Below are 12,019 nucleotides of genomic sequence, written 5' to 3'. Positions count from 1 at the left end.
TAGGCCAACGTGTTTTTCTTTTTAATCTTTTAAGTGTTTTTGTACAAAAAAATGTATACATATATTTTTTGCATTTTTAAAACACCAGAGTGTGGGGGAGGGATGCAAACAAATAACAAAAAAGATGCTTTTATAACATTATTTTCCCTGTTTAGAAAGAAGAAAAAAAATCATTCCAATAGTATTTAAAAGTCCAAAGATGAAATCATTTCATTTCCTTCTCTAAAGGCTAAAAAAGGCCCCTGCCTATGGATTCCATCCTCCTGTGTCCAGTGGAGCCATGTTACTCTTCAGTGGCCCAGGCTCACTATCACACAAAGATCAGGCCAGGTTTCTGGGCACACGGCCTGAACAGAAAGGTGGAAGCATCAGAAGATTAAGACCGTCTCCCCACAGAAGTAATGTCGTGGGCAAGAAGACACGTCCCTGAGCCAGAAAAAGGGACAAGTGCTGCAGCCGCCGCAGCCAGGGCGGAAGGTGGCAGAGCCCTGGATGTCCCACTTCTGCCTCCATTCCCTTTCCAGAAGACTGGGGGCAAAAAAAAAAAAAAAGTCAAAATGACATGCCTATGAAGGAAAGTGCAACATGTTTAGAAATACTGATACAGGGAATGTTTTAGGAGTAAGAAAAGTTTCGCCAGCTTTGACTGCAAGTGGGAGAAGAAAGTCATCAAGGAGATCCCACTACCAAGGTAAACAGACTTCCCTTTTCTGGAACCCCGGCAGCACAGGAGGTCAATTTCAATGTCCCTTTCCAATGGACTGGACTTCTGGATTAGGCATTTTGGCCGCAGATGGACCAATAACTTTAGACTACAATCCAGGTCCTAGCTCCAGCTATAAAGTCACTCCAATGCCAGCAAATGATGCATGGTACCTTGTAATCCTCTAATTGGGAAATTTCAAATTTTCCCATCCTAATTCCAGAGGTGGGAGAATTAAGTCTACGACATCACCAGGCTCAAACCAAATGACAGTACTTGGACTACAACCAAGTAATCACTGCAAAATAGTTCCAAGCAGCAAGAAATTACATCCAGATTCTCATGGAGACTATACTGTAGGGTACAGAGCAACAGCATGAAAGCAATCAAACCTTGTATAAATAATGTTTCTTTGCTTTTTTTTTTTAAATTAAAGAAATCCAGTGTCTCAAAAACTTGTGAAAATGTGTTTAAAAAAGGAAGGGTCAGGGAGCCTGCCATACCCTTTTGCTCATGATAACTCCCCTACTTGTACTTTCTGATACCAAAAGACAGTGCAACAGCCTCTGCTGTCATTGGCCCTATTATATTATCTCTGTCCTACAACTGTACCTCTCAGGAGGGAAAACAAATAGGGACCAAAGGGAAGGCATTTCTACTACTGACAAGTGGATGCAAACTAAAAGCAAACCGGAAAGCAAGAGCAATATTAAGGGTGAGATGAGAGACTGGAGCGGAGGCTGCTTAAGAAACCTGGCTGAGGATGCTTTGCTTTGGTTTGGGGGCTGAAGAAGCCGGACATCTAAAGTGCAGTCACATCGGTAATAAATGGTCATCCCTTTCTTCCGACTCCTCCCCCAGCTGGTCATCCCCCACACCACGATACGCAGCAGGCACGTTTCGGGGTTTAGATCGGCACACAAAGTCACAACCATCCTGTGGGGGGAAGGAAAGGAAGGAAACAATCATTTGAAATCAGCAGCTTTCAGGTGTTACGGTCCAAGAATGTGGCAGGAACTGGTTTTCTCCAGGGATAATGAAGAGAAAACCCCAAAGCTCCAAGGATCAGCTTAAATTGAATGTGGGGAAGAAGAGACAGGTTCTAACTTGGCCTCACCCTTTCCTCACCTAGGCCCCTTAAGAGCTGTATCAGGCTCCCAAATCTCAGGAAAAGGACTGCTCTTCCAGCCAAGCCTTAACAAGGCCAGACACTAAGATGCTGTGTTGCTTATCTGTACTAGGGCAACCAACTGTCTTGGTTTGCTGGGACTTTTGTGGTTTTAGCACCCAATGTCCCGTGTCTCAGGAAACCCCTCAGTCTGGGCAAACTAGGATGGCTGGTCATTCAACCTTGTCTGTAGGCCACGGACTCAGCCAGCTGCCCTGTTACTTACTGCTACCAGGTTGCCAAGATCCTGCCAGAAGGCCAAGTGGGGAAACTGCTCCATTCCTTTGGCTCCCATCACCAGTCGCTGGTACAGGAACCCCCCGATGATATAGACGGCGATCAGCGATGCAAACCTATTGAGAGAGAAAGACATCTATACTCAAAAACCAAGAAATAGTAAGACTCAGAAACTAAAGATAATCTCTATATTCATTGTTACCTATTTCCTAAGCTGTGTTCCATAAAAATGAAAGGAAAAAAAAAGGGTAGTCAGTTGAATGAACAAGGGGGTTAGTAGGTCCTTAGAAAACCAATTAGAGTGTCAGTCTGAGAAAACCAAAATGATCAGAATAAAATAAGACAGAGTTTGTGACTCTGACTTAGGGCTGAGAACAGTCACCATTAGATACACAACTCCATTTCTTTAAAAGTTCGAATAATCTAATGGCAGCATATTAAAAACTGTCCAGCCCTCCAGTAGGGAAAAAACCCTACATCCAAATGCAAATATTTATTGGGGCCAAAACATTAAGTCATTTTTTAAAACTTGCACAGAGTTTAAAGAGGATTTTTACAAATTATAGTATAACATATACATGCACACACACTATTTGTACCTATAGACCTCCAAGTAATTGTGGAGTTAAAAAAAAAAAAAGGTTTGGACTGATAAAGGAAAACGTACTCACGTGACAAGTAAGATAGAACCCACGCTGAGGTGGGAGATCTCTGGGGAACAGGCCAGGCTGCTGTCTATCTCAAAGAGGTAGAAACAGTCTTGGACTTTGCCTCGCTCCTCAAACACAGGGTTAAAATTGTCCTGATGACAAGAGGACAGAACACAACATTTATGTTGTGTCTGACACCTGTCTGAAAAAAGCACAAACCCCCCAAACCCCCAAAACATTTGCTTTCTCCTGGTTCAAAACCTCCTCTTCCATGTATGATGGAACACGGGTGCCTATGACTCAGGGAAAAGCTGAACTTCTCGTTTTATCTCCTCGGTCCCAATTATCTTGTTCCCTCTGGACAGTCTCTCCCACCTCAGGCCAGTCCTTTCATTTCCTCTAGGCTCCTAGGCCCCAGGGTGCCTCACCGCTAGGGTGTGTCGATTGCAGGAGATCATCACCACTGCCCGACGCTGCTCCTTGCCACAGTGACTGTCATATTCATCACCCCCTTTATAGATCAGCATGATCCAATTACCTGAGGAGGAACAAGGAAAACGGAACTTTGGGGTGCGGGAAAAGCAGAGGCAGACCTGGGCACTGTGGTAGAGTGGAAGTGAGTTCCATGAAATTGGCTGTAATTAAAATAACCCTTTCAGGATGAGCTCTGTATACCAGAAACAGCAGCTAAACCTTGCTCCTTTATAACAGCTATGTGTTCCCTTATTAAGACGACTAAGAATCAGACAGTCATACAAGAATAACCTTAATTTTCCACAAAAATTAAGGCAATTGACAGTGCAAATACAATTATGATCCATACCTTAATCATGACTCATTTTCCGAATACCTGCTAACATCAAAAGGAGAGGTTCCATCCAATTACTTGGTGGCAAGGGAAAGCCTAAGATCATAAAGTCACCACAGATAAATTCAAAGTGGATGATTTTGAAGACTGAGGGGCATTTTTCCTTCTTTAGTATTTACTGTGTTCAAATTTCTTTTGCAAAATATCATTTGATCAATAATCACATGAGGTGAATCAGGTAAGGACTGTGCTTCCAATTTTGCATATGAGAAAACAAAATCAAAAAGGTGAAATGATTTTTCAAAGTCACAGGACAAATAAATATGAGCTGGATCAAAAATCCAGTCTTCTGACCTCTAGCCCCAAACTCTTGATGTTGTTTTTTATTATGTTATTTATAGGAGCAACAATGTGCAGTGAATAATTTATTTATCTGCTTAAGGGAGGAAAATAGACCACAGTTGCTCACATAGTCCTTTCCAGCAATAGGATTTTATGATTTTTGAGAAATATTATCAACATAACTCAAGATGGTGGGGAAATTTTTGTAGACTGACTGGTTTGCAAAAAAGCTTGATCTCACTTTAAAACAAACACATAAATGTCCTGAGCCTTGGCTGTGGAGGAGCTGTGGAACTAGGTATCCTGTGGTTTGCGGGTATCTCAGGTGAGCTGAACCACACATACCGTATGGTACACTGAAGAGCCTGGGAAGGGCTGAGACATACAGGATTATCAGAGGGATTCAATTAACTGATCAACATGGAGAATCTTACTTCCATTGAAGATCTGAGTCCTGTTGAGTCTCCCCACTACTGTCTCCTTCCCATTACTTTTGTTGATCTGCACCAGGCCTGCCCCAGAGGTGTGGTTGCCAGCTTCTCGGCACACCCGGAACATGTAGATATACATGTCTGGGCCCTGGCCCACGGTGCTCTCAAAGCTGTGAGGAGAAGGAAGAGGACAGTTACAGCTGTCAGCCTTAGGAAGAGCAGTTTCCTTTTTAACAACAACAACAATGGTGCACTCAACTTATTTATCTGATGTCACGGCTAAATGTCCTAGTGAATAATATCTGTTGCATCATGAGATATCCATGACCCAGACAGAACACCCTATCTGTTGATGATGACTGATTAAAATACAGCATCCAAGACAGCTAGTATTCTAGATATTTCTAGAATAATTGCTCTAGACTATGCTAAAACATTACTACTTCCCCTTGAGTAAGGGTCTGTGTTCATGAGATACACCCTCCTTCCTTAAAGATTATCTTCAGATTTATATACCAGAAGATTCCTGACACGATGACGCAGCAGGCCTAAATATGTTATTCTGATACTTCTAAATATCGAGGCATCAAATAATGCTTTTTAGTTCCTATGAGCTGGTTTCTTGGATCCAGTCTTGGAAACCGCTACTCTTCTGCATAAGGTACCTGCACATGGCTGCTGAACACCGGGCTGAGCATGTGCTCTATATCATGAAGGAAAGCAAGATAGCACGGCCAAATAAGACTAATATTGCTAAAGTTCACATTAGAACCGTCTCTCAGAGGAGGTTATGATACATGTATCCCCCCTATGTTTGGGGGGGGGAATAAAATCAGTACTAAATACTACTAAATAAAATACTAAAATAAAATCAGTAAGAGGAGGAAGAGATTCTTTAATAAAGTTAGCTCCTCAAGCCCTTTAAGATTCTTCTCATTTACCTTTTGTTAAACAGCGGCGTCAGCCTCTTCAGTAGAGCCAACTCTTTCTCTGACTCTTTATCCTTTTCTCCTACCAGGTCGCATGTTTTTTCTTCGGTCTGCCAGGATTCTCTTACTGCCACGGCCAGCAGCAGCAGCAGGCCAGTCATCCAGGAGCTGTAGAGGGGGAACATCCTTTTGGGAGAGGAAGTGCTTGTGTTAGGGAAAGAGGGAGAGGATCGGGAGAGAAGGGAAAGAAAGAAAGCATATGAATGTGTCATAAATGAATGGTATTTTTTTAACCTTTTAATCTTCCACCCACCACCTATTATTTTACACTAGCCAGTTTTCTTCATTATTATGATGTTGGGCTTTATTTTCTTGTCTCCATTTCAAGTTCTGTTTTCTCCATTATTTAATATTCAGAATTGGAACCTTAAGTCTCCAGGTTTCTCTTTTTCTTTTTAAAACTTATTTCAAAAGCTTCTTCCTAGCTGACTCCCTTGCTTGACACCACTGGTCACCTCCTTCTTGTGCCCCTTTCATGTACATTCAACAAAGAGGACAGCATTGGCCTTGGTGAAGAGTTAGTGTCTATAGATTGTTGTTGAGATTTCTGCAAGGTGCGCACAAAAAAAGAATATCTAGACTACTAAGCTGTATTGGGAGAAAAACACATTTTTGGTCCTAGAAACTGTCAGAAGAACCAATCAATGGCCTAGAGAATACTTAAGTGTGACCAATGAACAGTATTTTGATTATGCAGAAACTATAAGATGCTTTGGCATATGCAACAAATATTACCTTTTAATATCTCTGTGCCAAGAGCACCTGTGTTAGGAAACCCATATACGGATATACATATATATGTATATACACACATGCACATATATATCTATCACCTGTGTCGGGAAACTCTATATATCAATCACTTTCAGTCTAATTCATAGGTAAGTCCTTCAGAACAAACTATGGGGCTGAGAAGAGGGAAAGGAAAGAACAAAAAGAATTAAATTATGACAGCCTGGTGGAGACATCCTTGCCTCTTTACCATTTGGCAAGAAATTAGATTAAGATGTCTCATTATTTAGAGTTCAATACTGGTTCATAAATACTGCTTAAACCAGTGGCCCTCCATAAGATAATTCTTGAATTACAATTGACACTTGATAAGGGCTAGTTGGAAGTTATTAAGAAAGATGTAAAATAGAGAAAAAGACTTGAATACTTTGGGACCTAAGTCCTCATTTTAATATTCAGGAGCATCTAACAGTCTTTGTTCATATTCACCATAAGAATGATGAACAGAGAGAAACACTGCCACAGCACCTAAAACTCGACATCTACCTGTTCTGATGTCTCACCTCTGAAAAATCATTCAATCATTTAAATGATAGGAAGAACAAAATTCACTAGGTCCAAATGAGTGGTTTGAATAAGTATTCCAAAACCCACCTCAGGCTCTACAGTCATGAACCTCAAGAATTTCTAGCTTCCAATTGCTGATAACTCTAGGAATTCATCACGTCACTTTACAATTTAGCAAATCCAATTCATCTGATGCTTGTACTGCTTTAGGAATGGCAGCGTGCGGCTGTTTCCCAAACTCATTTTCTTTTCTCTAATTCCATCTTTATACCCAGGATACACTGATTTACCCTTTCAAAAGAAATCACTTTGGTATCCATTAATGATCCCTTAGGCCATCACTACTTGTTAATTTTATAACAGTATCACCAATTTTTCTGATACAAAGATTCAATTCTTCCAAATTTTTCTCACTTATGATAAAATGCTTCCATGCTACAAGTCTGGACTTTGGTTTGAATACTCTTTTAAAGTCCTCTAATTCTTTGTCATGCTGGTCCACTGACTCCACTGCATTTTTAGCATATAAAACTTAAAACAGGCAGAATTTAATGGGTACTAATAGGTACCTGAATAAATTTTCTCCACTCTCCTAAACAAACTTACATTTTTTTTTTGGATGTCTGATCTCATTTATTTGTTACTCTTAGAACATCTCATTTTTGACTGGACTCAGACTTAGAGGTAGAAGCTCTCAGAGGACAGCCTCCGTCTCTTGGCAATCTGTTCCTGTTGTTTTTCTTTGGCCTCCTTCAATCTCTTGGCCAAGAGTTTAGCATATCCTGCAGCGTCTTCCTTATTTTCTTAGTATGCTGTTTCTTCAGAGCAATATGCTGACGTTTGTGTTGCAGAACACGTGGAGTAACAAGACGCTGAGTCTTGTGTGCTTTGGTCCTAGGTTTCCTACCCTCTTTGTTTAGGGGTTTTCTCTCACAATATACTGGCGGACATAGAGAGAGACTGAAAAGGTTGTGGATTCTGCTAGCTCTTTTGGGCCCCAGCTGACGAGGCGAAGTTGTGAGTCCAGGAATATGCTTCTCCCCTTTTTCCACTATGACCAAATTGAGAACACTCAGATTGGCATCCACAATGCAACCCCGTACAGATCTGTGCTTTCTTTCTCCAGTCCTCCTTGGTCTGTAACAGGAATGCCCCTTATTCAGTAGCGGGTAGACTCTACCATGGGTCCAGACACCTGCTTCATGGGGAAAACCTTGTTTGTTGTTCCCACCGATTCAGACCACATAACCCTTCCATTCTTCACCCAGAGCATTAGCAGCAACTTCTGTGGCCATATGCTTCTTACAAAAGGTATGAAGTTTTTGTTCATCGTCCACTTCAATGAGTTTCTGGCAGCCATTGGCTGGGAAAGAGATGTTCAACTTCATCCTGAAGTGGCCAACTGCCTCTGAGGCACCATGATAAAGAGCTAAATGAACTTACATTTGACATTCTTTTTTTAAAATTTATTTTATTTATTTATTTTTGGCTGTGTTGGGTCTTCATTACTGAGCGCGGGCTTTCTCTAGTTGCGGTGAGCGGGGGCTACTCTTTGTTGCAGTGCGTGGGCTTCTCATTGCGGTGGCTTCTCTTGTTGTGGAGCACGGGCTCTAGGCGCGTGGACTTCAGTAGTTGTGGTGCACGGGCTTAGTTGCTCTGCGGCATGTGGGATCTTCCCGGACCAGGGATCAAACACGTGTCCCCTGCATTGGCAGGTGGACTCTTAACCACTGCGCCACCTGGGAAGTCCCACATTTGACATTCCGTTTCCCACATTCCACTAGGGCAACCAATACTTGGGAAGTCATCTCCCCGACTTGGTGTACTCCAAACATCAATTCATTGTAGTAATATTAATAAGGTGTTTCCATAGAATAAGTATAGCCAGCCACAAAGTCTGAGGCTCCCATAAACACATACAAAGCATCAACAGGAAACACTTAATAGAGTGCTTGCCTTTTGCTAGGCATTTAACATACATTAACCAGTTAAGCCTTACAAAAACCCTATGCAGTAAATACGACTGTCCTTATTTTACAGAGGAGAAAACTAGACACAGCTAGTGGCGTGAACCAGATAGTGCAGCTCTGAGCTCATGGTCTACACTTAACCATTCCTTTCACATTAAGTTTTCTAGAGATCAGAGTAGGCAGTCAAAGTCTTGCTTTCATTTTGACAAAGCAAGAAGGGGAAGTGACTCCTCACATGGTTCACTAAACAGGAGGCAGATTAAAGAACCCAGACCTCAAACTCCTACCTTCTCTAAATTCACTCACTGATCCACACAACTTGACCAGCTGACTAAAATAAGAGGCTCCTTTTAGTAGATTGATTAAGCATGACATTTTCTTTATATTCTTGCAGGACCCAATTTGAAATTTCAACTTTCTGTGCTTTCAATATTCTTTTATCCAGGACCATTTTCTGGAGGGATGCTCACACACAAGACTGTGTTCTTTGGCTTCAAAGTTAGTTCCTTATCTGTTAACAGTTGATGATTTCTTTTCCCAAATTAGAACAAAGACTCTCACAAAACTGCAAAAGGATGAAGGGCTGAACACGCTGCAGCCAGCATTAGTTGAGTCGAACTAGCTTTCATTTAATTATTGGTTCAAAAAGATAGGAGATAAAAAGAGATATATTCTTCTCTTTCCTGCTTAAGAGTTGGCTACGTTTGAGCTGCTTCCCTTTGATTCAGTGGCATATGCTCTAAGTGCTTTATCTAGATTATGTTCATCAATCTTCACAACCCAGAAAAGTAGATATAATTTCTCCCATTTTACAGATGAGGAAACTGATTCCTAGAGAGCTTAAGTTACTTGCCTTAGGTTATACAAGTATTAAACGTGTAAGAAGTTATTAGTAAGGCAACTTGAATGAGTCATGGTATAAAGCTATTTTCTGATAAATAAAGGAGTGCAAAAATGTATTCGTAAGAGTATGAAATCCAAGGGCTGGGTAGTCCCCTTTTACATCTAATTGTGCTACAATTAGATTCTCAAGATGCAAGAGTTTGTCCTAGATACTTTGGAAACAAGCGGCAGGACTTAAAGATTTTGAAAAATCCCTTTCAATTTTCTTGTTCTACAACGATAGATCCATACAGTTAAGGGTAAAAAATTCTCCTCCAATGGGATGACCAATGACTAAGTCAGGAATTGGGAAACACTTTACATCACTAGGCCTCTGTACCACTCACTTCCCCCAGACTAGCCATGACCATTTTCTGTTTTTCGGTGGAATTTCTACTTTCTTCTCTCTGGCTCATTTCTGATGGCGACGGCCCTTATCTCCTGTCTCCAGCAGCCCACACTTTCAGAAGAGCAGCCCTAACTAGCTGAACCGCCCAAGGTTGAAAAGACTTAAGAAAGCAGCTCTAGCCCAAGGGCGGAAGCTCTCTCCAAAAAGGAACGCAAATCCCTCTATTGGCGACTCTTCGTACCATACACTCATCTCCCTCAAACTTCTTCCAGGCTTCCAGACATTCGCGTCCCGTCTAGTCTCCCGACTTTGCAAATGCTTAGGGCCATACCCTCTACAAATGATGCCACCTGACCTCCCTCTACGATGCGGGCCAAAATCCCGTCTACGGGTATCCAGTAACACCTCGAACACACTCCAGACTTAGCGACCTTCCTTTCCCTGCCTTCCAAACTCTGGTCTTGGAGATCCTTTCTCCCTCACTCCCTTGGCGACTCTGTAACTCCCCAACCTTACGCCTCCGCCTTTCTACCCTCGGGCTCCTTAGCTGGATTTTTGGGCTAGAACCCGGGCCAAGGGAGACTCAGCAATCCCGGCCCCCGTCACAGCCACGAGGGGTGAGCGCTCTCCAGCCCACTCCTCCACGCCCCTCATACTCACGTGTCACAGGCAAAGGGAGCAGCCACAGCTCAGAATCCCCGGCCGAGTACCTGCTCGCGGTTGGGAGACAGCACCAGCGAGGGGCCGGCCGCAGACCCCGGTTCCACAGCTCGCGGCAGAGCCAGCGACCCCACGAGCGCCTCGCTGGGCTCCACTCCGGGAACCGGAAACAGGAAGTGCCGGGCGGCCGCTGGGCAACTGCTCCTCCCACTAGACCCCGCGGCATGTCACGGTAGAACCGTTTCGCTGCTTTCCCCTTCCCGGCCTCTCAGATCATCCCGGACGCTGATTGGCCAGGACCGTGGGCCTTAGGCTCCGCCCTCGCGGCATCAACTCCAATCCCTATCGAGATTTGCAAGTTTAGTTCCACCTTTGCGGGTCGCCTTTCTCCTGACTGGGGTCCCAGACTCCCACCTCCTGGCCTCTCGGCTCGGGCCCCTGTCACGCGGGGTCACGCGGGGGTCACGCGCGGTCAGGCGCCAGGCTCGCTCCCTGGTAGGTCGGACCGGAGGGCGGCGGAAGTGGAAATGCGGGGCGGGGCCAGATCCCCAGGCCGCGGCGGGAGCTGTAGTTCTCGTGCTGGTTGCTGCTTCAGAACGTCTGCCGCCTGAGGGGGACGCTGGTTCGCTGTGTGCTGGCCCCGAGTCGCGTTGTCCCTGGAGGATAGTGGAGAGCGACTGGGTCGTGGTCCTCCTGGCTTTCTTACCGTCACTTTTGTTCTTTACGTCCTGTCTCCGGTTTAGCACCGTGATGTGCGGCAGGGGTTACTATTACAGTTAGCCTTATCATCCCTCCGGCATTTTGTGTGATAAACACTCTGCAGCCACTTCTGCTGACCGAGACAAGTCAATTTTTGGTCTTTGCGCCTTTGCTAAGGTCCTTTGCGGTGTCTCCCACGTGTGGCGTCTTAGCCGTGTGTGGAAGTCCTACCCGTTCATAGAACTCGGTTCAGAGGCTCCTGTGACTCTTGGACTCAACCTTTTCAGCTGGAACCGTTCCGTCCTCCCAGTGCCCGCTGGCTGCTCGCACCTGGCTTTAGTCTGGTTTCTTTCTGCTTTGATTCCTCGTTGCATTTGCGTGTGCCTCCCAACGTCTCCTCGGATGGCGACTGGATTTTGATTCCTCTTTGTGTTCACCAGAGCTAGAACAGCGTTTTGAATCGAATAATAATAGAAGCTGACACTGTGAGAAACCCGGCACTGTTGTACGTGTTTTAAACGAGTATCAGTTCACTTCACCTTCACAACCAGCTTACTGAGGAAGTATCTTATCCCCATTTTACAGATGAGTAAATTAAAGGCGACAGAGGCTAAGTGACTTTTTTTTTTTTAACTTACCCTGGGCCCCACAGCTACTAAGTTATGGAGTCAGTATTCCGGCTCCATCATTTAGGGATAAGTTAGTTATATAGGTTGTGTATACAGTCCAGAGTTCATGCTGTCGACACTGCGTTATACTGACTATAGGAAACTGTATTTGTTTATTAACTGGTACATTCAATTCAGGCTAGGTGGTATATCTGGGTTGGGTT

At 43.8% G+C, this 12,019-nt stretch overlaps 1 protein-coding gene, 1 long non-coding RNA gene and 1 pseudogene across 6 annotated transcripts in view; 1 reads left to right on the top strand and 2 right to left on the bottom strand.

Annotated features, from left to right (window-relative positions):
* Positions 1-5: 5 nt before the first annotated feature.
* M6PR (mannose-6-phosphate receptor, cation dependent) lies at positions 6-10,864 on the bottom strand. Of its 5 annotated transcripts, none has more exons than XM_060166947.1 (8): positions 10,489-10,700; positions 5,281-5,454; positions 4,343-4,509; positions 3,187-3,296; positions 2,780-2,910; positions 2,098-2,224; positions 1,521-1,639; positions 6-528 (listed from the first exon to the last, which is right to left on the bottom strand). In XM_060166947.1, exons 2-8 carry the CDS (start codon positions 5,451-5,453, stop codon positions 369-371), a joined length of 987 nt encoding a protein of 328 aa, XP_060022930.1. In that variant the 5' UTR covers position 5,454; positions 10,489-10,700; the 3' UTR covers positions 6-368. The 5 variants fall into 5 exon arrangements, 4 of the variants coding, with proteins under 4 accessions (XP_060022930.1, XP_060022931.1, XP_060022933.1 ...); XR_009543603.1 differs by having other exon boundaries at positions 408-528; positions 1,457-1,639; positions 10,489-10,710; XM_060166948.1 differs by lacking the exon at positions 1,521-1,639 and having other exon boundaries at positions 10,489-10,705.
* On the bottom strand, positions 7,284-8,015 carry LOC132529165 (small ribosomal subunit protein eS6-like; annotated as a pseudogene).
* A 187-nt stretch (positions 10,865-11,051) lies between the features above and the next one.
* The window catches only part of LOC132529883 (uncharacterized), a 39,026-nt gene continuing 38,058 nt past the window's right edge, over positions 11,052-12,019 (top strand). The window contains exon 1 of the long non-coding RNA XR_009543604.1: positions 11,052-11,692. This is a non-coding gene — a long non-coding RNA (uncharacterized LOC132529883). The remainder of the gene's footprint in view (positions 11,693-12,019) is intronic.

This window comes from Lagenorhynchus albirostris, chromosome 11, assembly GCF_949774975.1.
Source record: "Lagenorhynchus albirostris chromosome 11, mLagAlb1.1, whole genome shotgun sequence".
Taxonomy (NCBI): Eukaryota; Metazoa; Chordata; class Mammalia; order Artiodactyla; family Delphinidae; genus Lagenorhynchus; species Lagenorhynchus albirostris.
Note: the sequence above shows the minus strand (reverse complement) of the source record. Positions and strands in the feature narration are given on the sequence as shown.

What these genes read in the sequence shown, in the direction of transcription:
- M6PR (XM_060166947.1), bottom strand. Translation starts at nt 5,453, where the DNA reads ATGTTCCCCCTCTACAGCTCCTGGATGACTGGCCTGCTGCTGCTGCTG. An exon ending in GCAATCGACACACCCTAGCG is followed by an intron (nt 2,911 to 3,186) that starts GTGAGGCACCCT and finishes TCTTGTCATCAG; the next exon opens with GACAATTTTAACCCTGTGTT. An exon ending in GATGACCATTTATTACCGAT is followed by an intron (nt 529 to 1,520) that starts GTGACTGCACTT and finishes TTTTGCCCCCAG; the next exon opens with TCTTCTGGAAAGGGAATGGA.